The sequence below is a fragment of the Triturus cristatus genome, chromosome 1_2 (assembly GCF_964204655.1).
Source record: "Triturus cristatus chromosome 1_2, aTriCri1.1, whole genome shotgun sequence".
Classification (NCBI taxonomy): Eukaryota; Metazoa; Chordata; class Amphibia; order Caudata; family Salamandridae; genus Triturus; species Triturus cristatus.
Genome location: NC_140580.1, coordinates 171905742 through 171931662, shown reverse-complemented (window position 1 = coordinate 171931662; position 25921 = coordinate 171905742). Strand labels below are relative to the sequence as shown.

At 49.8% G+C, this 25921-nt stretch overlaps 1 protein-coding gene across 1 annotated transcript in view; it reads left to right on the top strand.

Moving 5' to 3' along the window:
• SMC3 (structural maintenance of chromosomes 3) overlaps window positions 1-25921 on the top strand; it is a 789692-nt gene that overhangs the window by 475227 nt on the left and 288544 nt on the right. Inside the window, exon 21 of the mRNA XM_085603430.1 lies at window positions 22574-22732. Coding sequence (XP_085459556.1) covers window positions 22574-22732 — 159 coding nt within the window. The remainder of the gene's footprint in view (window positions 1-22573; window positions 22733-25921) is intronic.

The window sequence follows — 25921 nt, the reverse complement described above, 5'->3', positions numbered from 1 at the left end:
GCGGTCTTCTATACGCCTTTCCGCGTATACCACTTCTGCCCAGAGTGCTGAAGGAGATCAAGCGCGACCGAGCCCAAGTCATCCTTGTAGCTCCGGACTGGGCACGAAGAGTCTGGTATCCCGAGCTGTTACACATGGCCATCGAACCTTTGATTAGTCTGCCTCTTCGTGAGGATCTTCTGCTGCAGCAGCAGGGGACGGCCCTCCACCCGAACCTGCCCAGTCTCCACCTCCTTGCATGGAGATTGAGCTGCAACAGTTGACAGCCTTCGACCTTCCTCCTGGAGTCTGTGATGTTATTTTGGCAGCCAGGCGCATCTCCACTAATACAGTATACGCCTGCAGATGGAAGAAATTTGTGGCATGGTGCACAGCAAAGGCTGTGGATCCCCATTTCTACCCCTCTTTCTGAGGTTCTCCTGTTCCTCCTGTCTTTGGCCCTGCAGGGCTCTGATCTGGGCACTCTAAAGACCATTTCAGCCTTTCTTAGGCTTCCTAATCAGCCTTCTCTCTTCAAGTCCCCGGTTATAAATCGCTTCCTTAAGGGCATTACTCATCTTTTTCCACCTGTTCCCTTCGTAATGCCTCAGTGGAACTTGAACTTGGCTCTTACTTGCCTTATGTGCGCTCCCTTTGAGCTGCTTCATAACTGTCCTTTCAGACTTCTTACTTTAAAGACTGCCTTTCTGGTTGCCATCACCTCTGCTCGCAGGGTGAGTGAGCTCCAAGCTCTTTCTTCAAAGCCTACTTTTCTGGCTGTTCATCCGGACACGGTCGTCCTAAGATTCAGACCTTCCTTTCTTCCCAAGGTGGTACTTCTTTCCACATTGTTCAAACCATCACTTTGCCCACCTTTTTTCCGCCTCCGCATCCTTCTAAGGAGGAAGAGAAGCTCCACCGTCTGGATCCAAAACATGTGCTTTAGTTTTATTTGGATTGCACCAAGCAGTTCTGTGTGAATGACAAGCTCTTTGTTGACTACGTTGGCGCCAAAAAAGGTCAGGCCGTGCACAAATGGACCATCTCTATGGGTTGCTTTGTGCATAAAAGCTTGCTATTCTTTGGCAAAGAAGGAGCCTCCAGTGGGACTGCGCGCCCATTCCACCAGGGCGACGGCAGCTACCACTGCTTTGGGACGGGAAGTTCCCCTCAATGATATCTGTCAGGCAGCTACGTGGGCGTCTCTGCACATGTTCACAAAACACTACTGCCTGCACAGCCAAGTCCGGAGAGACGGCTTCTTTGGCCGTTCTGTTCTCCAGGACTTTCTGGTGTGAACTTGGTTCGCAGACCCACCTTCGGGGTTGGTTTCGCTGGGGTTTCTGTTCACAAGGTTAGGAATCTATAACTAATTGTCTCTTTCAGATGAACAAGTTACTTAGCTTCAGTAACAGTATATCTGTAAGAGACATAGATTAGCTATAGATTCCTTCCCGCCCCACCCATCCTCCCCGATCTGCGAACTGACTTCTAGGGATAAGGACTTCCTTTCAGGGCCTTAGTTTTGTGCATCAGTGGTCAGTGTCTTGCATGGCTGTGCGCTTCTGGCGTGGAATGTAGTGTAAAAGAACTGATGTCAGTGCGCGAGGACGGCGTCTAAGTAGCTGCTGCGATGTCATCCCGGCGACCACAACGCCAATGACGAACACAGAGCCGATCAACAGCACCTTTCGAACCGCAGGGTGACTGCTGATGAAAAATTCTCCAGATCCAGTCTGACGCCTGGGGGTAATTCACAAGGTAAGGAATCTATAACTAATCTATGTCTCTTATAGATATATCGTTACCGAAGGTAAGTAACTTGTTCGTTTGATACCAAACATGACCGGATTCGGAGAAGCCATTATGTAGATGGACATCTCGAGATGCCAGTGTCCACTACATACATTAAAATGGCTCCCCGCAGTTACAAAGCCCAGAGAATGGGGTCCGGGGTTTGTAAGGGTACCTCTGCTCATGCACATTTAGGACCATGCACCCTGCCTGTGGGCTGTAAGGCCTACATTAGGGGTGACTTATAGGTCCTAAGTGCAGTGACCGTGATATAAGGAAAACCTTATTTCTAAAGTGAAAAGTGCATGCACCATTTCACACAGGCTGTAATGGCAGACCTGCAGACACAGTTTGCATGGGCTCCCATGGGTGGCTTAATACATACTGCAGCTCATGGGAGACCCCTGGTGTACCATTTCCCGGGGTACCTCAGTGCCATATACTAGGGATGTACAGGGGATCACCAGTATACCAATTGTGTGGTGTACAGAGTACTTAACAATTAATTGAGGAGAGTGAGCACAGGCACTGGCATCGTGATTAGCAGGATCCCAGTGTACTACAGTCAAAACACACTGACACCAGTCAAAAAGTAGGGGTAACTATGCCTGAAAGGTCCTACTTTCCTACACCCATGACAACAATGTCTGCAGCGAGGCAGTTCATTTGCTGCCTCGCACACCTCTGCCTTGCTACATGCATGGAAATGGAGATTGAGTATCCCTCAGGAGTGACCCCTGAGCGGAGGGCTTGGAGCTTGCTCCACCTAGTTTGGAGACTGGAGCCAACATCTTGGCAGATGTTTTGCAGCCTGGGTCAGATGCACCATAAACTGTGCTCTCATTTAATGTGCTGCAGCCCTTAGAGGCCTTCTCTGGTCACAGTGCCCTGGGTACCTGTGGTACCATTTACCAGGGACTGACTTGAGGCCAGAGATGCCAATTGGGTTCGTTTTAGGGAAAGAACACAGGCCCTGGGAACCTGATTGGTAGGAACCCAGAGCACACCAAGTAAAAGTGCATCAGTAGTCTGGCAAAAAGTGGGGGGGGGGTGGGTTACTGCAACAGAATCTCACTTTCCTACACAATGTTAGCTGGGTAAGTCAAATGCCTGTAGAATGTGGTACATGATACTTCTGAGCATGTGCATTTGTCCTTTGATCAGGCTGCTGCTTCGGGAGAATCTTCCGTCTCCGCAGCAGGGCTTGCACCTGGGTCTGAACAATCTGCACCTCCATGCATGGCGATTGAGTGGCAGTAGCTGACTCCATTCAACCTTCCTCCCAAAGTAGTGGATGTCATCCTTGCAGCCAGGCATCTTTCAACCATTTCTGTTTAAGCTGGAACACGTTTGTGGTGTTCTGCCTGTAATATAGACAGGTTGCAGGCCAAACTATGAGATGTCTTATTTATGTTATCTTTAGCCCAGCAAGGACTACAGTGGGCACGGTTAAAGGTTAACGGTCTTCCCTTTTTTGCTTTTATTGTACCAACCCCTTTTATTCAAATAACCTGTTGTGATGCGATTTCATAATGGTTTAACAGTCATCACGCACACATGGTTGCGGTATAATGCCGGAGCTTGCACTAACGCCCACTCCTTGGCATATGACTTTTTTTATTGATTCTAGAACAAGGTCGTAGAAGGTGTGTAAAATTACCATTTCTCCATTTTGGGGAATCCATCTTTCAAATCTATCATTCTATCTATCTTTGCAAGTCTTATCTATCTATCTGTGTATCTTTGCAAGTCTATCATTCTAGCTCTGCAAGTCTGTCTATCTGTATAGCTTTGCAAGTATATCTGTCTATATATCTTTGTACGTCTATCATTCTATCTATCTTTTCAAGTCTATTATTCTATATATCTTTGCAAGTCTGTTCTATGTCTATTTATCATTGCAAGGTAATCTATCTAGCAATAAAACACTCCATCTGTTTTGCAAGCCTCTCTATTTATCTATCACTTTAGCCTTCTCTATCTAATTGTAATGAAGATTTACAAAAACATTACTAAAAAAGCATTAGCAAAGGCAAGAGGCTGGCTGCCAACACCAGATCGATTTGGCTTTTTTTAGGTCAGGTGTTAGTTTGACATTTTGATTTTACTAAAACTATGTATAGGATATAGTTACTTAGGGGCTTTCTGCCAAACTACATCCATAAGTCTGTTATTTTGTCAGTCACATTTTCTTCCACCCACAACCAACTGTTGTCTGACTTCACTGTAAGTTAAAGCATGCCTCTCTTTCACAAGGAGCATATCCGCACGCAGAGTAGTTCCCATTCATGACGGGAACTACTATGTTAACATGTGCCTTTTTGGAATAAAAATAATATGTTCGAGGCATATGAGCTGCAGATTATACACTGTGCATAGATCGCCATCTGGTGTTGGGCCCGGATGTTTGCAGTTTGTTTTTCCTCTTGGAAAGTCTTTGGGAGTCACGAGGTTGGTGACTCCTCCTCTGGTTAGCATTGCGCATGGGCTTCGGCTCCATCCTCAGATTGTTTTTTTCCGCCATCGGGCTCGGATGTAATACTTCGCGCTCCGGTTCCGAACTTCCCAGTTCACCGATCGACGCACAAATCCTCGCTCATCGAGCTTCTTCAACGATATAAATCATCTTACTCATGTTCTCTTCGGCACTTCTTCGATTACGGTGGTCGACGGCGGCCTTCGGGCCTATTCCGGCTCCGGTCTCGGCTGATGGAAAGAACTCCCTTCAAGAAGTGCCCTCGATGTGGGTCCAAGTTTCCCCACACCGATCTCCATGAGGTGTGCTACCTCTGCCTCTCCCCAGAACACGAGGCCCGAGACTGTCCCGCCTGCAAGTCTTTTCGCTCAAAAAAGACCATTCGAGATCGACGGGCTAGACGCAACATGGCGCACTCCTCGACCTCCGCTCCAGTCGACATCTTCGGGGACGACGTCGAAGCTCCGGGACAGCAGGACATCGAACAGGAGGACGACTACCTCGTCAGCGCTTCCGAGTCCGACGACTCAGACGTGGAGGACATCACCCCGGCGCAGCGGGTCGTGAGTACAATTCCCCCTCCCACGCCCATACCGAAAAAGGCTTCGGTCACTCCTTCGCCTCCGGGCCTAGGCAAGACCAAGGACACTGCTTCTCACACCCCACCTTCGGGCCCGGTAAAGAAGCCTATTAAGCCTTCCGGCAGCTCGGGCTCGAGCCAGCCGACCACCAGTGCCGAGAAACACCCTTCGGCACCTAAGAAAAAATCGGCCTCCACCTCCACACCGAACCTGGCACCCAAGTCTTCGGTGTCGAAACCTGCTCCTCCGGCGCCGACCAAACATCACAAGACCCTCGGCACCGACACTCCCGTGCCGAGATCTTCTTCGGCACCGACCAAAAAAACGGAGGTTCCAAGGAAGCATGGCTTCGACAAACCTAAAAAGCCGTCGGCCCCGAAACCTTCGGCGCCGACCGAACAACCAGTGTCACAGGAGCTTTTCACACCGGATCCTTTGCAAAAAACCCTCACCAAGGATCCAAAGACTGGACACTTGACATTGTCTTCAAAAAAGAGACACTTGGACAAGCCAGCTCCACCTCCACCTCCAAAGAGAAAGGACATTGCTACCTCTCCTTTCAGGGTGCCTTCCCCACCTCCTCCACCTCCTCCACCTTCTCCACCTTCATCCCCTCCACCTCATCGTTCCCCCACCTTGTCTCCTGTCCCAGACGATTTGGGGGACCCTTACTATCATCCAGCAGATGTGCCACAACGTCCCACCCCTACTGGATCTCCAGACCCATGGGATGATTATAACAATCCGGACATCCCAGATGTCCCACAGGATGACCTTTATCCATCTAGGCCATCCCCTCCTGAAGATTCCTTGGGTTTTCACCATTTGTTACAACGGGCGGCACACTATCACGGGGTGGAGTTACATACCGACCCAGTGGAGGAGGATTTTCTCCTAGACACCTTTGACGATACACATAGGTCCAGTGCCATTCTACCTATGTTAAAGGGCGTAATTAAACATGCCCCTGAGGTTTTTAAAGACCCAGTCAGGGCCAGGGTCCTAAACCCTCAGCTAGAGAAGAAATACAAAGCCGCCCCCACAGACCCTTCTTACATTAAAGGCCCTGCACCATTAGATTCCCTAGTGGTATCTACAGCTAGGAAGCGCTCAAATTCTCAGGCGTCAGGCGAGGCGCCCCCACCTGACAAAGAGTCCAAGCTCCTAGATCCGTCGAGGAAGCGCACTGCGTCACAAGCGGCCAATATATGGCGTATTGCCAATACGCAAGCACTGTTGGCCCGATACGACCGGGCGCATTATGATGAGCTAGAGACCATCATGCACCATCTCCCTGAAAAGTACAAGACTAGGGCTAATGAACTTATTCAAGAGGGAAAGACAATAACCAATACCTCGGTACGATGTGCCCTAGATGCAGTAGATACAGCCTCCAGGGCCATAAACACCAGTGTCCTTCTCCGTCGCCATGCCTTGCTCAGGGTTTCAGGGTTCAAACCAGAGGTTCAAGCCTCTATATTAAATCACCCATTCGACCAAGATCATCTATTTGGCCCTAAAGTAGACGAAGCCCTCGAAAAAATGAAAAAAGATACAGACACGGCGAAATCTATGGGAGCCCTACAAACACAGACTCTCAGGCGTTCTTTTCGCCGTTCTTCCTTTCGGGGCACGGGCAGAGGCTACTCCTCGGACAGTGCATCCACGTCCTATAAATCCCCTCCTCAATCTACCTTCACGAAGGGTTATCAAAGAGGCGGATACAGAGGCAATAATTATAAGGGCAGAGGCAAAACAAATACCGCCCGCTCTGCCACACCTCCTGCCCAATGACTTTCCCCCGCTCCCTCCAGACCATTCCACTCCGGTCGGAGGCAGACTACAACATTTCCTTCACGTCTGGGAGACAATCACCTCAGACAGATGGGTGACACAAATTATTCAGTCAGGGTATTGCCTAGAATTAACATCTACACCCCCAAACATTCCACCCAGGCAACGCCCTATGTCACAAGAACATACTGCGCTACTAACACAAGAGGTGATCTCCCTCCTGCAAAAAGGAGCAATAGAGCAGGTCCCCATAAATCAACAAAATTTAGGGATCTACTCCCTGTACTTCCTAATTCCAAAGACGGACGAGACCCTACGACCTATCTTGGATCTCAGACCTCTAAACACCTAGAGGTGTTTGTTGGTCCTGGCCGACGCTGCACCTGTGTGAGGGCTGCTCAAACCCACGACTTGCGGAACCCGCTGCGGAATCCCCTCACCTGTATCGCCTGTCTGTGGTCTCCTGCCTGGCTGCTCTGTGGGGGCGTGTGAGGAATCAGGGCTGCGAGCGTGAACCGGGACTCACCTTCCCAGGAGTCCCGGTCCCGGAGGCTGAGTCACCTGGCCCCGCTCTCCCTGAACGCCCCGCCCCCACCTTTTTACAAACTTAAAAGGCACCTGGACCCTTTCTTCGTGGGACGCTGTTTGTTTGTTGGTTCTGGCCGACGCTGCACCTGTGTGAGGGCTGCTCAAACCCACGACTTGCGGAACCCGCTTCGCGGGTCCCGCTGCGGAATCCCCTCACCTGTATCGCCTGTCTGTGGTCTCCTGCCTGGCTGCTCTGTGGGGGCGTGTGAGGAATCAGGGCTGCGAGCGTGAACCGGGACTCACCTTCCCAGGAGTCCCGGTCCCGGAGGCTGAGTCACCTGGCCCCGCTCTCCCTGAACGCCCCGCCCCCACCTTTTTACAAACTTAAAAGGCACCTGGACCCTTTCTTCGTGGGACGCTGTTTGTTTGTTGGTCCTGGCCGACGCTGCACCTGTGTGAGGGCTGCTCAAACCCACGACTTGCGGAACCCGCTTCGCGGGTCCCGCTGCGGAATCCCCTCACCTGTATCGCCTGTCTGTGGTCTCCTGCCTGGCTGCTCTGTGGGGGCGTGTGAGGAATCAGGGCTGCGAGCGTGAACCGGGACTCACCTTCCCAGGAGTCCCGGTCCCGGAGGCTGAGTCACCTGGCCCCGCTCTCCCTGAACGCCCCGCCCCCACCTTTTTACAAACTTAAAAGGCACCTGGACCCTTTCTTCGTGGGACGCTGTTTGTTTGTTGGTCCTGGCCGACGCTGCACCTGTGTGAGGGCTGCTCAAACCCACGACTTGCGGAACCCGCTTCGCGGGTCCCGCTGCGGAATCCCCTCACCTGTATCGCCTGTCTGTGGTCTCCTGCCTGGCTGCTCTGTGGGGGCGTGTGAGGAATCAGGGCTGCGAGCGTGAACCGGGACTCACCTTCCCAGGAGTCCCGGTCCCGGAGGCTGAGTCACCTGGCCCCGCTCTCCCTGAACGCCCCGCCCCCACCTTTTTACAAACTTAAAAGGCACCTGGACCCTTTCTTCGTGGGACGCTGTTTGTTTGTTGGTCCTGGCCGACGCTGCACCTGTGTGAGGGCTGCTCAAACCCACGACTTGCGGAACCCGCTTCGCGGGTCCCGCTGCGGAATCCCCTCACCTGTATCGCCTGTCTGTGGTCTCCTGCCTGGCTGCTCTGTGGGGGCGTGTGAGGAATCAGGGCTGCGAGCGTGAACCGGGACTCACCTTCCCAGGAGTCCCGGTCCCGGAGGCTGAGTCACCTGGCCCCGCTCTCCCTGAACGCCCCGCCCCCACCTTTTTACAAACTTAAAAGGCACCTGGACCCTTTCTTCGTGGGACGCTGTTTGTTTGTTGGTCCTGGCCGACGCTGCACCTGTGTGAGGGCTGCTCAAACCCACGACTTGCGGAACCCGCTTCGCGGGTCCCGCTGCGGAATCCCCTCACCTGTATCGCCTGTCTGTGGTCTCCTGCCTGGCTGCTCTGTGGGGGCGTGTGAGGAATCAGGGCTGCGAGCGTGAACCGGGACTCACCTTCCCAGGAGTCCCGGTCCCGGAGGCTGAGTCACCTGGCCCCGCTCTCCCTGAACGCCCCGCCCCCACCTTTTTACAAACTTAAAAGGCACCTGGACCCTTTCTTCGTGGGACGCTGTTTGTTTGTTGGTCCTGGCCGACGCTGCACCTGTGTGAGGGCTGCTCAAACCCACGACTTGCGGAACCCGCTGCGCGGGTCCCGCTGCGGAATCCCCTCACCTGTATCGCCTGTCTGTGGTCTCCTGCCTGGCTGCTCTGTGGGGGCGTGTGAGGAATCAGGGCTGCGAGCGTGAACCGGGACTCACCTTCCCAGGAGTCCCGGTCCCGGAGGCTGAGTCACCTGGCCCCGCTCTCCCTGAACGCCCCGCCCCCACCTTTTTACAAACTTAAAAGGCACCTGGACCCTTTCTTCGTGGGACGCTGTTTGTTTGTTGGTCCTGGCCGACGCTGCACCTGTGTGAGGGCTGCTCAAACCCACGACTTGCGGAACCCGCTTCGCGGGTCCCGCTGCGGAATCCCCTCACCTGTATCGCCTGTCTGTGGTCTCCTGCCTGGCTGCTCTGTGGGGGCGTGTGAGGAATCAGGGCTGCGAGCGTGAACCGGGACTCACCTTCCCAGGAGTCCCGGTCCCGGAGGCTGAGTCACCTGGCCCCGCTCTCCCTGAACGCCCCGCCCCCACCTTTTTACAAACTTAAAAGGCACCTGGACCCTTTCTTCGTGGGACGCTGTTTGTTTGTTGGTCCTGGCCGACGCTGCACCTGTGTGAGGGCTGCTCAAACCCACGACTTGCGGAACCCGCTTCGCGGGTCCCGCTGCGGAATCCCCTCACCTGTATCGCCTGTCTGTGGTCTCCTGCCTGGCTGCTCTGTGGGGGCGTGTGAGGAATCAGGGCTGCGAGCGTGAACCGGGACTCACCTTCCCAGGAGTCCCGGTCCCGGAGGCTGAGTCACCTGGCCCCGCTCTCCCTGAACGCCCCGCCCCCACCTTTTTACAAACTTAAAAGGCACCTGGACCCTTTCTTCGTGGGACGCTGTTTGTTTGTTGGTCCTGGCCGACGCTGCACCTGTGTGAGGGCTGCTCAAACCCACGACTTGCGGAACCCGCTTCGCGGGTCCCGCTGCGGAATCCCCTCACCTGTATCGCCTGTCTGTGGTCTCCTGCCTGGCTGCTCTGTGGGGGCGTGTGAGGAATCAGGGCTGCGAGCGTGAACCGGGACTCACCTTCCCAGGAGTCCCGGTCCCGGAGGCTGAGTCACCTGGCCCCGCTCTCCCTGAACGCCCCGCCCCCACCTTTTTACAAACTTAAAAGGCACCTGGACCCTTTCTTCGTGGGACGCTGTTTGTTTGTTGGTCCTGGCCGACGCTGCACCTGTGTGAGGGCTGCTCAAACCCACGACTTGCGGAACCCGCTTCGCGGGTCCCGCTGCGGAATCCCCTCACCTGTATCGCCTGTCTGTGGTCTCCTGCCTGGCTGCTCTGTGGGGGCGTGTGAGGAATCAGGGCTGCGAGCGTGAACCGGGACTCACCTTCCCAGGAGTCCCGGTCCCGGAGGCTGAGTCACCTGGCCCCGCTCTCCCTGAACGCCCCGCCCCCACCTTTTTACAAACTTAAAAGGCACCTGGACCCTTTCTTCGTGGGACGCTGTTTGTTTGTTGGTCCTGGCCGACGCTGCACCTGTGTGAGGGCTGCTCAAACCCACGACTTGCGGAACCCGCTGCGCGGGTCCCGCTGCGGAATCCCCTCACCTGTATCGCCTGTCTGTGGTCTCCTGCCTGGCTGCTCTGTGGGGGCGTGTGAGGAATCAGGGCTGCGAGCGTGAACCGGGACTCACCTTCCCAGGAGTCCCGGTCCCGGAGGCTGAGTCACCTGGCCCCGCTCTCCCTGAACGCCCCGCCCCCAACTTCTTACAACATACCCCATTGGTCTTTGGCCCATAAATATCGGAGAGTGACGCTGCGCGGGAGCGCGCGGGAGCGTCCGGGGCTAAGACCGGGCAAAGAGCGGGCCGTTTGAGGCCGTTCGAGGACTGAGAGGACTGGACTGGACCACCCCTCTTGGCTTGACAGTTTTGGAAGCTAAACTAATAACTGAGGGGAAATAGATCTACCTTTGTTACAGTGCCTTAGCGCTATGGATCCAAGGGTAACCCGTAGCAAGTCTTCTAAACGTGGGTCACAAATTAGTGGCCCCATGGATGACTTTATAACCCGCACTAACATAGCTATAGACGAAGAGATATTCAAGCTCCAATCTCGGGTCTCGCTAGAACTAGATGCCGCCAGAAGAGTGTCCCAAGTAATTGCACTTTCTAAGAAATCCTCTCTAGGCCACATAGCCACTTCTGTTACCCCTGAGCGCCCAGCCCGCCCGCATTGTATAGTCACTCAGGCAGATGTTTACCATCCTCCGATCCCGGCTACTCCCCAATTTGCCTCGGGAAGTAAGAATGAGGACACTCCATCGACACCTCTTAGTGTGCACACTCCTGTCCCCATTGCACTTTTCCCGAATCTGTCTAATAATATCCCCAGTGGTAAACAACCGAAGAGGAAACGCAATTCTCGCTCAGCTTATTTCCGCAAGAAAGCGAAAATTGCTGTCCCAAAAGATTTACTAGTGACCAACATCACAGCACCCAAAGCTGGAGTAGTGAAGACCCCTAATACCCAGTCATGTAGTGAGGGGCAGGGACAAAATACATCTATTCCCTTCCTTAATACCCCAGTAGGTGTGGACCCCGAAGTGGACGGGTTAACCAATAACAAGAAAGAATTTATAGAGGTGGTTTGGGACACACTTAAAAAACTTTTGTTACCTCTAGATCTAAGACTATCAAGGATAGAAAATAACTTGCTAGAAATAGAGAAGAGCATTATTGCTTTGGCCACTCTTGGGTTGAAAAGTCTGGAAAATCAGGGCATTATTGCAGCAGACTCAATGCCACAACCTACCGCACCCCAAACCAATCTAGCTTCCTCTTTAGTACCATCCACAATAAAATCTGTCCCTAAACCAAGGTCAGTTATGGGGGAGCAAGCTCGCGTTAAACCAAGGCCAGTTATGGAGGAGCAAGCTTGTGTTAAACCAAAGTCTCCCCCACAAGGTCTCACACGCAACTTGCAACATCCCAAACGCGAAACACTAAACAGATCGATTCCCAGTAAAACCCAGGTTCCCCCAGTCAAAGATAATTTTAGAGGAGGCTATATTGACCTTCCCCCAGAGGCAAACGACTATGTGGTTGTCTTGACGGGTGTTCCTATGATAGGCAATGGCCAATTCGAAAATCACTGGTCGCTGAAAAACAAAATAATGCACTGGTTAAATGTTAACAGACCAATCCCCAATGGTAGAAGAAGTCGCGTACTGATGGTCCGCAGGACCCCCTGGGTAGGGCCAACGCTGAAATCCAGTTCGGGGGACTGCATAGTAGTGACCTTCGAAGACCCACACACGGCACACCACATCTGTAGTTGGCCCAGCAATGATGACTCTTTAGTCAAACCCAAACCACTATCCTTTTTTTATCCCCCCCGATCCATCTGTAACCAGGGGGATAATTGGTCACTGGTCCAACACCACCAACGGCCGAATAGGCCCTGGTGTCACCGGGAGACCCCCCCTCATTGGAATGGTCTCTCTACTTTTAACAGATTTGGTGGCCTAGAGGAGGTGGATTGACTCCCTGTGCAACCACCCAAACAACCCCGAAGGGAATTCTTAACCTCACAAAGGCATCATTCCATTGATTGTCCAGTCCGAGTAGGACGATCCAAGAATGAAAGGGTTGATGGGGTGACTTTGTCATTGGACACAATAGTAAATTGTAGCAGGGTAAATTGGTCAAACTTGCTCTCCATGACCCCCCCTGCATCTACTTCTCTTGATTACCCGGATTCTACCTGCCTGGTCTCCTATGCGACCCCCATTCTCCAGAAAAATGAGCCATTGGTGAGGTCCTCAAGACCTGTGGGTGCGATTGTTTCTCCTATGCCTATGCCCATTGACCCCATCAAGGTCTCTCCAAAAGCTGACTCTGTTTTAAAATTTTTATCTTGGAATGTGGCTGGTCTTGGTCGTAACTTTGACATCCCCGAATGGAACGACTTTCTGGAACCCTTTCACATTTGCCTCTTTCAGGAAACCTGGTGTTTGGAGCCAAGACATCGAGTGGGATTTTCCACCTTTTTTATCCCTGCAGTCCAGGAGCAGGGATCCAAAGGTCGCCCGTCAGGCGGCCTTATTATATGGATTAGTATTACTCTCGGCTTCAGGGTGAAAGAAAGAATTACTCAATCACCGGATCTCCAGTGGTTAACGATAACTCACAAAGGGGGAAGAAGTATGGAAATCTTCAACATTTACCTGAGGGGTGCCAAAGGCGGTGTATCCCATCTACCTACTACAGGCCTAAACCACAACCTGGCTGCTTGCAAAGCGGACTCCTATATAATGCTTGCAGGCGATTTTAACTGCTGTTTTGAGCCCTTGGCCAGCGAAGATATCTTGGACACTTTTGAGGAGGACACCAGGAGAGGTATTCCTATTTTGAATCTTGACCCGATTCCAAAATGGTCGCAAAACGCAATAGAGATCAATGCCCTCTGTATGGAGCATAATTTGCGACCGACAAATGGTCGATCCAAATCTGACCATATGGGTGCACACACTTATAACAGACAAGACCATACGTCTAGGATTGATTATATTATGCTTAATTACAATCTCTGGCTATATCACCTAGATATGGGGGTTATAGTGTCGGGCGATAGCGACCACAACCCCTTATCGCTATCTATTTCATTTCCCTGGCAGGCTGGAAGCCAAGGCCCACTCGGACATAAGTGGAAATCTTCCCACGAATTAGTCCCCGCAAACTGTAGCAGGCGCTTAAAGTGGGCAAAAGTCTTGGCTGATGAAACAAGGATGGCCCAAGCCGGGTCTATTTTGGAAGAGGTGGAGCCCCGGATGAACACTTTAAGCTCAACCGACAATAAGATCTTACCTCTATTCACTGAGACTGTTTTGGCACTGAGTGACTTATTTATTGTTCCCCAAATCTCTCGTAGGGGTCCCCCGAAAACCTTGCCTAAACAGTCAGACAAGTGGTATACTGTAAAATGTCGTGAAGCTAAGAAGGAACTTGTTGTGACATTAAAGTCCAAAGACACAGTTGCTATTAGGGCTGCTAGAAAATTCTATAAAAAAACCATATTTGAAGCCAAACAGGTTTATGATTTTAACTTTTGGGGAGACTTAGTAGAGGCTAGCACCAGGAAGGATGCCAAGAGGTTCTGGGACCTATTAAGATCTAGGGAAAAGCCCACTGACCAGCAGCTAACTTGTAACATTATAGGGGGGGTATGGTTCGACCACTTCTCACAACTGTACTCCGCTCCCCCAGGCCTCCCCCAGCTAGCTTGCCCACCCATGGGTTTATTGCCTAATCCTACAATCATCCTACCGTGCTATGATGGCCTATTTACCAGCTTAGAAGTAGAGAGAGCAATACAAGGTATTGTCCCGAACAAAGCAGCGGGTCCTGACGGAATCCCCGGAGACCTAATCAGGAATTACCCACCCATTTGGAGTAGATTAATTGCCTCGCTTTTGAACGAAGTTATGATGGGTGGAGTTTTTCCTGATTCATGGAGGGGTGCTGAGGTCGTTCCTATTTTCAAAAAAGGTTCTAGGGACGACCCAGCGAACTACCGTCCAATTAGTTTATTGGACTCTTCTCAAAAGGTAGCAGGGAAGGTGGTATTGGGCAGGATCAATGAGTGGGCAGATGGAAATCACATCCTGTCAGATCTTCAAGCGGGCTTCAGAACAGGAACAGGCACAATCGAGCAGACGTTCCGCCTTCTAATGATCTATTGGAAAGTGGTGGTGCTGGGAGGGGGCAGTCTGTATCTAGTCTTCATTGACTTGCGGACCGCCTTCGACCTGGTACCACGTGCACTTTTATGGAACGTCCTCGATGGGTTAGGCCTCCCTCCTTATTTGCTGTCGCTGCTTGTGAAATTTCATGATAGGAATTTCGCCCAAATTAGATGGGGTACACAGGGAGAGAAAACATCTCGTATCCCCGTGGACAGAGGCGTTCGCCAGGGCTGCGTGCTTGCCCCCACTCTGTTTTCTCTTTATATTAACGGAGTGGTGGAGCATCTTCTACAACAACCATCGGATGCACCAACCCTGGCTGGTAGGAAAATCCCAACGCTCCTGTTCGCAGACGATACCCTCCTAATCTCAAAATCACCAATGGGCATTCAATCGCTGCTTTCTAGCTTTCAAACCTTCTGTGAAGGAAGGGGTTTGGCTATAAACATAGGCAAAACTAAGTTTTTAGTCCTTAACCCGCCCAAAAAATCCGTCTATCCCCCGGTCCTAGATTCTGTCCCACTTGATCGCGTCAAAGAATTTGATTATCTGGGTATACGCATCAGTGATACCATGAGTTGGAAGGCACACCACCAAAAAATCCTTCTTATTCACAAAAGGGTGGCAGGTGCGTTGCTCAAGGAACAGCGAGCCTCAGTATTAAAACCTATTGGGGCTCCCCTAGATATTTATAGGGCTAGGGTTGTAAGTGCGGCACTTTATGGTGCTGAGCTGTGGGGCACCCATGGAGTTGACACTTTGGCCCATCTTGAGAACAACTTCCATAAAGATCTAATGGGTTTGCCCCACAGCACGCCAACAATCCCATTGCTGCTAGATGCAGGTACCCGGGCAATCTGCGACCAAGCAAAATTACGCCCACTTTTGTTATGGTCCAGGATCTGGAATGTACAGGAACTAAGAAGCTATGCAGAAGCCTTGAATGACATTTTGACATTACCGGGTTTTCATAAGATCATCTGGCTTAGGGAGGTAAAAAAGCTGCTCTACAAATTAGGCCTAGGAGAGGCTTGGGCCAACAAATCTGCACCCCCGAAACAACAGTTAAAGAAGGTTTATTGGGCATGGGTAGACAATGAGAGGGCCCGAAGTATAAATCATTGTAAATCTGTAGTTCTGTTTCTGTCGGTCAAAGACTCGCCGTCAAGGGAACTTTATCTAGATACCATTCAGAGCTCATGGGACAGAGCACTGTACATTAAGTTTAGGGTGGGGGTGCTTCCACTATGTGAGTTCATGTCCACTTGGAAACCGCCCGCTCAAACTGTACCCTATTGCCCATTTTGTGATCTAAGGGTAGAGTCTGTGTCCCACATGCTGTTTGAATGTAGCGTCTATGTAGCTCCGAGACGTAGGTGGTTGAAGCCCTTGTGCAGGTGTTTGGGAACTCGCTCTCACTTAGAAGCTCTGCATATTTTACGTACAGATGCTAGACCCTTTTTTTCCACTTGTATGGCAAAATTTTTGGGCTGGGCTTGGCGTCTAAGAACTGCAAGAAAACTGTTAACCCAGTGAAGGACCCCCCTTACCCAATACGCTGTTTCGGATATGAAATGTTTTTATACTGATGATTGTTTTTTAAAAATGTTCTTTTTTTAAAAAATGTGTGGAAAATGCTTTTATGATATGTTTGTATCGAATAAAGCTACTTACTTACTTACTTACCTACATTCATTCAGACCATTTTCACATGGTAACCCTCCAACAGGTTCTTCCACTTCTCTCCCAGAACGATTTTCTCACCACTCTGGACTTGAAAGACGCGTACTTTCACATCCCAGTACACCAGTCTCACAGAAAGTACCTCAGGTTTGTGGTAGACGGACAACACTACCAGTTCAAGGTGCTCCCGTTCGGGGTAACAACAGCACCAAGGGTTTTCACCAAGTGCCTGGCAGTGGTGGCTGCACACCTCAGAAGACAGCACATTCACGTCTTCCCCTATCTGGACGATTGGCTGATAAAAGCCACGTCCTACCAACAATGTGTGCAACGTACCGCCGCTACAGTTCAACTACTTCACCAGCTAGGTTTCATGGTGAACCATCAAAAATCCAACCTGGTACCATCACACACAAAACAATATCTCGGTGCCACCATAGACACCTCAAAAGCCATAGCCTATCCCAATCCTGCCAGGATTGCAAAAATACAGGTGCTGCGTCAAAAATTCCTATGTCAACACTCTCTCCCAGCAACAGTGTTTATGCAGCTCATAGGGATGATGGCCTCTTGCATCTTTATAGTGCCCCATGCAAGACTCCAAATGCGTCCACTCCAATAGTGCTTGGCGCGCCAGTGGAACCAGGCCCAGGGACAACTGACAGATCTGGTGTTTGTAGACGGTCGCACCCATCGCTCTCTGCAGTGGTGGAACACCACAAACCTTTCCAAAGGTCGACCGTTCCTGGACCCGGTCCCACAAATAATCCTAACAACTGATGCATCGCTGTCCGGCTGGGGAGCTCATCTGTTACATCTCACAGCACAGGGCACATGGACGCCGCAACAGAAGTTACTCCACATCAACCATCTGGAGTTACTGGCGATCTTCCTCGCCCTAAAATCCTTCCAGGCGCAGATTTCAGGCAAGGCAGTCCTCATTCGCACAGACAACATGGCTGCCATGTACTACATTCAAAAACAGGGGGGCACACACTCTCCACAGCTCTCTGTTAGCACAGAGCATATGGAGATGGGCAATTCCACAAAAGATTTTTCTCCTAGCCCAACACGTCCCAGGAGTACAAAATACCGTGGCAGATCTGCTGAGCAGACAGACACAGCAGATTCACGAGTGGGAACTTCACCCACAGGTTCTTCACCCGTTCTTTCAGAAGTGGGGGCATCCACACATAGACCTATTCGCCACCCACGAAAACAAAAAATGCCCAAGCTTCGCCGCCAGATATCCACACCCATTGTCCGAAGGCAATGCGATATGGATTAACTGGTCAAACAAATTTGCATACGCCTTTCCACCTCTCCCACTAATTCCATTAGTGGTGCGATAGCTACAGCAGCTTTCCCTAACTCTGAACCTGGTAGCTCCAACATGGGCCAGACAACCGTGGTACACCACACTGCTGGAACTCTCAGTAGTACCACACCAAAAGCTACGCCTCTCGCCATGCCTCCTAACCCAGAACCATGGAGAGATCAGGCACCCGGACCCAGCTCAACTCAACCTTACGATCTGGCTCCTGAGGTCCTAGAATTTGGATACCTTAACCTTCCCCCTGATTGCATGAACATTATCAGGGAAGCTAGGCGCCCTACTACTAGGGCGTGCTATGCAGCAAAGTGGAAAAGATTTGTTGTTTACTGCCACAACAACGCAATCAATCCTTTAAATGTATCCATACAGCACATTATATGTTATTTACTCCATTTACCTAGCATATACTTCCATTCGGTTACACCTTGCTGCAATTGCTGCCTATTTACAAAATAGGCAGCACTTCTCACTTTTCAAAGTGCCTGCCATCAAAGCCTTTATGGAAGGCCTCAAAAGAGTAATTCCTCCCAGAGTGCCACCCTCACCTGTTTGGAACTTGAATATAGTCCTCACACGGTTAATGGGACCCCCTTTCGAACCATTACATAAGCGCGAGCTGCAATTTCTCACATGGAAAACAGCTTTTCTAGTGGCCATCACTTCCCTCAGAAGAGTTAGTGAAGTACAGGCACTCACTATACAGGAACCTTTTCTTCAGATGCATCACAACAAGGTTGTACTCCGCACCAATCCCAAATTTCTACCCAAAGTCATTTCTCCATTCCATCTAAACCAGTCGGTAGAATTACCAGTCTTTTTCTCACAACCCCAAACAGTTGCGTAAAGAGCCTTACACACACTGGATGTTAAGAGGGCTTTACTTTATTACATCCAGAGAACACAACCTTTCAGAAAAACCAAACAGCTATTTGTTTCCTTCTCCCCACCACACAAAGGCAACCCTATTTCCAAATCAGGGATAGCTAGGTGGATTGTAAAATGCATACAGATTTGCTACCACAAAGCAAAACGAACGCTATCGGTTCCCCCTAAAGCCCACTCTACAAGGAAGATAGGGGCTTCTATGGCTTTCCTAGGCAACATACCACTAGATGACATCTGCAAGGCAGCGACATGGTCAACACCGCCCACCTTCACAAAACATTACTGTGTAGATGTGCATACCAAGCAACAAGCTAGTGTGGGCCAAGCTGTACTAAAAACACTGTTTCAAACGACTGCAACGGATGCCGGTGGTCGCCGCTAGGGTTGGGTACTGCTATGTAATCTATGCACAGTGTATAATCTGCAGCTCATATGCCTCGAACAGAATATGCTACTTACCAGTATGCATCTGTTCTTGGCATGTAGAGCTGCAGATCTATACACGCCCACCCGCCTCCCCGGCTACCTGTATCTGTTCCAGTCTTATCTTATTTAGATACAATACACATGGGTTTCTTTACTGTTACTACTACGCTCCATCTTTCCCTGCTGGCGAAAAACAATCTGAGGATGGAGCCGAAGCCCATGCGCAATGCTAACCAGAGGAGGAGTCACCAACCTCGTGACTCCCAAAGAATTTCCAAGAGGAAAAACAAACTGCAAACATCCGGGCCCAACACCAGATGGCGATCTATGCACAGTGTATAGATCTGCAGCTCTACATGCCAAGAACAGATGCATACTGGGAAGTAGCATATTCCTTTCCTTTAGTTAAGGTTACTTAGATTGATGAGGGCCTGGCAACTTTCCCAACAATACGGTTTGCGAAAACGATCACAGAACAAAATAAGAATTGCCAAAGTCAAAAGGATGGTGCCCAGCACCATAACGCTTGGCTTTTCCAGTGCTTGTTTTTCTGGTTTCTTCTTCTTTCTAAAGCAGCGTGATACGTGTGTGAAGTTCTCCACACCCCATGCAATTTATCCTGTAGAGGTTTGCTCCAGTAACCCACTGTACAGGAGAATCCTTTCTTACGAAAGTGGTCTCTCCATTTCACGTATGGCAAACCATCTCTCTGCCCACTTTTTACGGTCTGCCTTACCTCTGGACAACCAACTGTTCATTGGGTATATTGAAGCAAAGAAAGGACAGCCCATGCATAAGCGGACCATCTCCTGATGGATCATGCTCTGCATCAAAATCTGCTATGTATTGGCCAAAAAGCACACCCTGAGGGTTTGCGTGCTCATTCCACCAGAACTAAAGTTGCAACCACTGCTTTAGCTTGTGGAGTTCTGGTCCTGAATATCTGCTAGGCAGCAATGTGGGCCTCATTACACATGTTTGTTAAACATTACTAGCTGGACAGTCAGCTCCGTCGAGATGGGCATTTGTACCGTTCGGTCTTGTAGGACTCCCTCATGTGAAATTGGTCTGCAGACCCATCTCCAGGGAGGTATTGCTTGGGTATCTATTCTAAGGTAAGGAATATGCGGCTAGAAGTCAGATGAACAAGTTACTTACCTTGGGTAACACCTTATCTGGTTAGACATCTGTCTAGCCGCAGATTCCTTACTGACCCGCCCATCCTCCCCGCTGTGTAAACTTATTTCTAGGGAGAGGGGATATCCCTTTCAGGGCCCTAGTTTTCCACTCTTCTGGTAAGTCACAAAAAGTAACTGGCGTCTGCGTGCTGGGGTGGGGGCCTATATAGGTACCACAAGTCTCGCTTCTGGTGCGGACGATGCCACACAGAGCCGAACAATGCCACCTCAGTAATTCTGCTCACGAGAAATTCCAGATCCAGTCGGATGCCTGGGGATAATTCTAAAGTAAGGAATCTGCGGCTAGATGGTCTATACCATATGAGCCCTACCAAAGGTTAGTAACTTGTTCTTTACATCTACATCGCTGTCAGTGACTGAAATGGCCAAGCTTTCATATGCGCAGAGGCCGCATCATCATGCTTTTTAAAAAAAACAAATGTTGTCCATGCTCTACAGTGTGCACAAGCATTGGCAAAGCCAATCAGCTGTGACTATGTGAGATCTGTTTGCTTTGTCAGTGTTTTCTTTTAACCTTGTAGAGCAGCATGGCTGCTGTGAAGCATGGTTAAAAGTAAAAACAAAAAGCGCAATGATGCGAACATCGTTGATCGTCCCATAGCGTGTTATGGATTTATTTAGTTTCAACCATGATGCACAGAAGGACGGCAGTCTTCGTCTTATCCTAGACCTCCGACTCCTAAATCTTTACTTGCGCAAGGAGAAGTTCAAGTTGCTGTCCCTGTCTCAGGTACTTCTGGCACTGGAAATTGGAAACTGAATTGTGGACCTCGACTTACAGGACACATACTTCCATATACTGATCATGCATTTACACAGGAGACTCCTACAATTCATGGTAGGGTCCACTCAGTATCTGTTCATAATCCTCCTGTTTGTCTTGAATTCGGCATCTCCAATCCTCTCGAAGATGATAGCATTGGTTGCAGCCTATCATAGAAGGTTGAGATCCTGTACCTTGAAGGCTAGCTGTCAAAGCTCAGTTGCCAGAGCTGCCTTCCCACCATTCACAGGTGACCACACCCCTGCTGTTCAGCTTGGGTTTTTCCATAAATATGCAGAGTCTCACTTAGACTCTTCTCTGCTTCTTCTGTTCATAGGGGAATTACAGGATGCAACATCGCTCTGATCCTTCCTTCCTCAACAGAGCATCCAGGATAATCAGGATATGATTACGATGTTTTGTGCGTAAGCTCAGAATCCGGTGCTGATGATTCTGTACCTGCTGGGTCAGTTCACTTCTTGAATCCACCTAATCAAGCGTGCATGCTGGCACATGAGGACTCTCCAGCAGAGCCTTCATAGGCAATGGTTCCGGCATGAGGGTGATCAGACGGTCAGGATTGTAATCTCCAAGGACCTGCAGCTTACTTTTATTTGTGGTCAGCTGAGGAGAACTTGATTGAAGGGGTGTCATTCTGTCCTACATATGTGGCACTGGTGGTGACGGACGCATCCACTTTCTAGTGTGGTGTGTATCTGAGGGAGCTGGAGATCAGAGGCCTCCGAAACTCCAGAGGAGCAGGTACTCTAAGCAGACCTGCTGGAAACTTAGTGCAGTTCTGATGGTGCTCAATGCTTTCCTTCCGTCCCTTCGTGGTCAGTCCATCCAGATCTTGAAGGACAGTGTGGTGTGGCAACAAACCAGGATGATTAGGGTTGTTCTTCCTATATCTGGAAGCTCTGAGACTCTGGTCACACTGGAATGCATTGTGAAAAGTTGGCAGCCAATTTGCCAGCTCTCTGAATACCGGGATTGACAGCCTCAGTTGCCATCATCATGCTGACCATGAGTTGTCTCCATCCAGAGATGGTTCGGAACATCTTTGCCCATTGGTGCACACCTCAAGTGGATGTTTTTGCAGCTCACACCAGTGCCTATCGCTCATTGTTCTGTACCCTCCAGTATCCGTTGAGAGGATCCTTGGGGGGTACTTTTCAGTTAAAAGCCGAAGCTTTCACCTCACTAAACATTTCCTCCCATGCCTTGATTCCTCGAGTTGAGGAAGATTTGCCAAGACTGGGCCCAAATATTTTCATCACCATGGATTGGCCCAGATGAGTGTGGCATACAAACCTTTCCCTGCTCAACTATGGGCATCTTTATATAGGTTTATCAACTTCTAAACAGCTCACTTCTAGAAAGATAGTTTTGTGCTAACCGTTCTGATATCAAATGGTAATCTATTCCTTCTTGGTAGACTAAAAACTAAACCAACAGGAAAAAGGCATTTACTACACCTCTTCTGCTTCATATTGCAATAATTTTTAAGTGGTGGCATGAGGTCTGTATGTATTTTTAGAAAACGGAATTGACTTGAATCACCTTGGCTAGAAAACTCCATATGTGTTGCTTCTAAATAAATGTGATGAAAATAGAATTTTCTTTGTGCTACCAGTCAATAATTGTATATTCGTATTAGATTAAGTTTCCTGACTACTATACATTGTTGAGTTTCATTTAACATTTCAATGCGTTTCTTTCAGCAACGCAGCTTACAAAGTTTGGAGGCAAGTTTACATGCCATGGAATCTACACGCGAGTCATTAAAGGCTGAACTTGGTACTGATTTGCTGTCGCAGCTCAGTCTGGAAGATCAAAGGAGAGTAGATGCGCTGAACGATGAGATTCGACAATTGCAACAAGTAAGTTTTATGCCGTCATTCGGTAATCATTTAAGGTATACCACTCCAATGCTACATTCACATTTGCATAGCTTTGAGTGAAAACCACGCTGCATTCATACAGGATGTGTACAAAGGTTATCATGGATGAGATGCCCAGCACGTGGCAGATGGGCGAGTTCACTGTGTGTTACATTGCCAGATAGCTGCTTCTCCCTCGCACGAGCCCCCACACTTTTCTATGGTGTGCTGTTGTATCTCGTGCACTCGTACGGCACACCATTGTAATGCCTATTCGCGCATGTCCTGCTACATTCAAACTACACCATCACAGTGCCGTTTGGAGGTGGTGCATGGCACTTTACAACATCAAGTGCTGCGGCCTTTGTGGCAGGCCACACCAGAACACAGACACACTTACCGCACTTCCTGTACATGGACATGTCCGAGACACCCTGTTCCCCTTGCCGGATAGGCACACCCCTGCGCTGACCTGTGTACTCCAGAACAGCACGTGCCGGCTGTGCATGCAGGAGGATGCGTGCGTAGCTACATGTCCAGGCTCACTGCCAGCGCTGAGGTGACGGCACACTGTGATGTTGCAGGGCTCCTGCCTATCATGCTAAGACAATGACCACAGAGACACACTTGCTCAGATGCGGGTTTGGGGGGCGTTGGCGGTCCTGGAGTTGTTGCGATGAGTCTTGTGGCCCTCATGGGTATCCCTGCATCATGCTCATTGATTCTATGGCACCTGTGGGTCTTCTGGTGTGGCTCTTGGCTGTGTTCCATTTCACGGTGCAGGTAGTCGTGCCTGGTGCTAACGTTTCTTATCGCCTGAATTTGTTTCGCATTGCAGTTGGTGTGAAAGTTTTGATGTGATTTTTTTCATTTGCAGAACAATATACGAACTGAGCAGTGTATCTCGTCAAGATCCAGCACTTGACGCACTATTCCCAATCAATATAAATACAATGAGAGTTCTAATTGATTTTGTGTGTACACTGCAAGTGCAGCCACTACCTCATTGCAATTCAATACAGGATTTTAGTATTTAGAATAAATCGCAAAGGTGCACCTCGTGTGTTTTTGTACGGGAACGGCTAGTCTGCATTTCATTATCAGCAAGTAAAGTTGAGAGAAATCTAACACACTATTCAGAAGTTGGTGTAAACTGCAGACATCACCAGTATTCCCACGATAAGTGCCCCAGAATTGAACACCATGGTGGACTCCATCAAATAACAGTAATAAGGACAAGAAAGAGTCACACAGCAGTGAAGAGCACAACCAAAAACTTTATTAATGTTTTTTTTTACCTGGCCCTCTGCGAGCCTGGGTGCAAACTGTTTATAACTCACACTACATAAGCATTGAAAAACCATTTTGTGATTCAGTCCGTCAGCTGGCATTTGTCCGAGGCATTCGTGAAAACATATCTGAGTTCTTTCTGTGATAGATACCCCTTTGACGCTGCCTCTCCCCACATCAGCAGGTAACACACCCTCTTCCCACATTACCGTCATACCCCCAACAACCTTCTTGGGCCTGCAAGTGTCCCTGTGCAGTAGGACAAAGAAGAATCTTAGTCATGTCTAGATTTACATTTAAAAAAAAATTATTTAAAGAAAAGAACAACAAATAAGACTGAAGGGAGTCTGGTGCTGTGGTCGCTGCCACGAAGTTGGGGTCACTGCCGTTCAGGACTCAGGACACAGTTACACATGCGGGATTGGTTTGTGTTAAATACGGTAAGTGGTACCAGAAGCATTGAGATCGTATTAGCCTGTGATGATGCTTGATGTGGACGGGTCGCACTGGGAGCATTGTGTCTTGCCTACTGGACTGCGTCATGTGGAATCGGGACTGTATCTGAATTGTGAGGCCTGCTGACTGTAGTGTAGGCCAGAGGTAGCGATGAGGAAGGGTCCACAGCCATGTGCATTCGTTGGTGGCCTCACCGGCCTTCGTAGTGCAGGTTCAGTGGCACCACTTGATGGCAGACTTTAATCTGTAAATACTCCTCAGTAATCGAAGGGAGTGAGGTGCTGTGGTTGCTGACACAAAGTTGGGGTCGCTGCCATTCAGGACTCAGGACACATTTACACATGTGGGATCGGCTTGTGTTAAAGAGGGTTAGTGGCAGCAGAAGTATTAAGACTGTATGAGCCTGTGATGATGCTTGGTGTGGACGTGCCGCACTGGGAGCAATGTGTCTTGGCTACTGGACTGCGTCATGTGGAAATAGGACTCTATCTGAATTGTGAGGCGTGCTGACCGTAGTGTAGGCCGGAGGTAGCGGTAAGCAAGGGCCCACAGCCACATGCATACGTTGGTGGCCCCACCGGCCTGTGTAGAGGAGGTCCAGTGGCACCACGTGTCGCCGGCCTTCCATAGGCAAATATTCTCACTAATCGAAGGGAGTGTGGTGCTGTGGTCGCTGTTAAGAAGTTCGGGTCACTGACGTTCAGGACACAGTTACACATGTGGGATCGGTTTGTGTTGAACAGGGTTAGTGGCACCACGTGCTGTTGTCCTTGCATATGGAAGTATGCCTCACTGATGAGAGGGAGTCTGGTGCTGTGGTCACTGCCACGGACTTGGGGTCACTGCCATTCAGGACTCAGGACACAGTTACACATGTGGGATCGGCTTGTGTTGGACAGTGTTAGTTGGCACCACGTATCCAAAATTCAAATTGTGAGGTCTGCTGCCCGCAGTGTAGAATTTGGTCATTGTACTAAAGCTATAACTGATATAAAAAATGTTCAAGAAGAAAGGATACTAAAAGGATATTATGTAGGTTCGAGGCATGTGGGCTGCTGAATTCATATCTGTGCATAGATCGCCGCCTAGTGTTGGGTCCGGATGTTTGCACGTTGTTGTCCTGGAAGAGTCTTCGAAGTATCCTTGGATAGGTGACTCCTCCCATGGACTACAGTGCGCATGGGCATCCTCTCCATCCTCAGATTGTTTTTTTCCGCCATTGGGTTCGGATGTGCTATCTTAGCTCAAGTTAGGAAAAACTTTTGTCGAGGCCACAAGGCCTTTAGTTCGCGTCGGTACTGTTTATCGATCGGGTTTCGATACTTTTTGCTAGTTTACTAACTTTCAGCACCGACTTTGTTCGCATTTGCCTGTCCATCGACTCTACTTCGACGATGGAATCCAGGACGCCATTCAAAAGGTGTCCGGTATGCAATGCGAAGT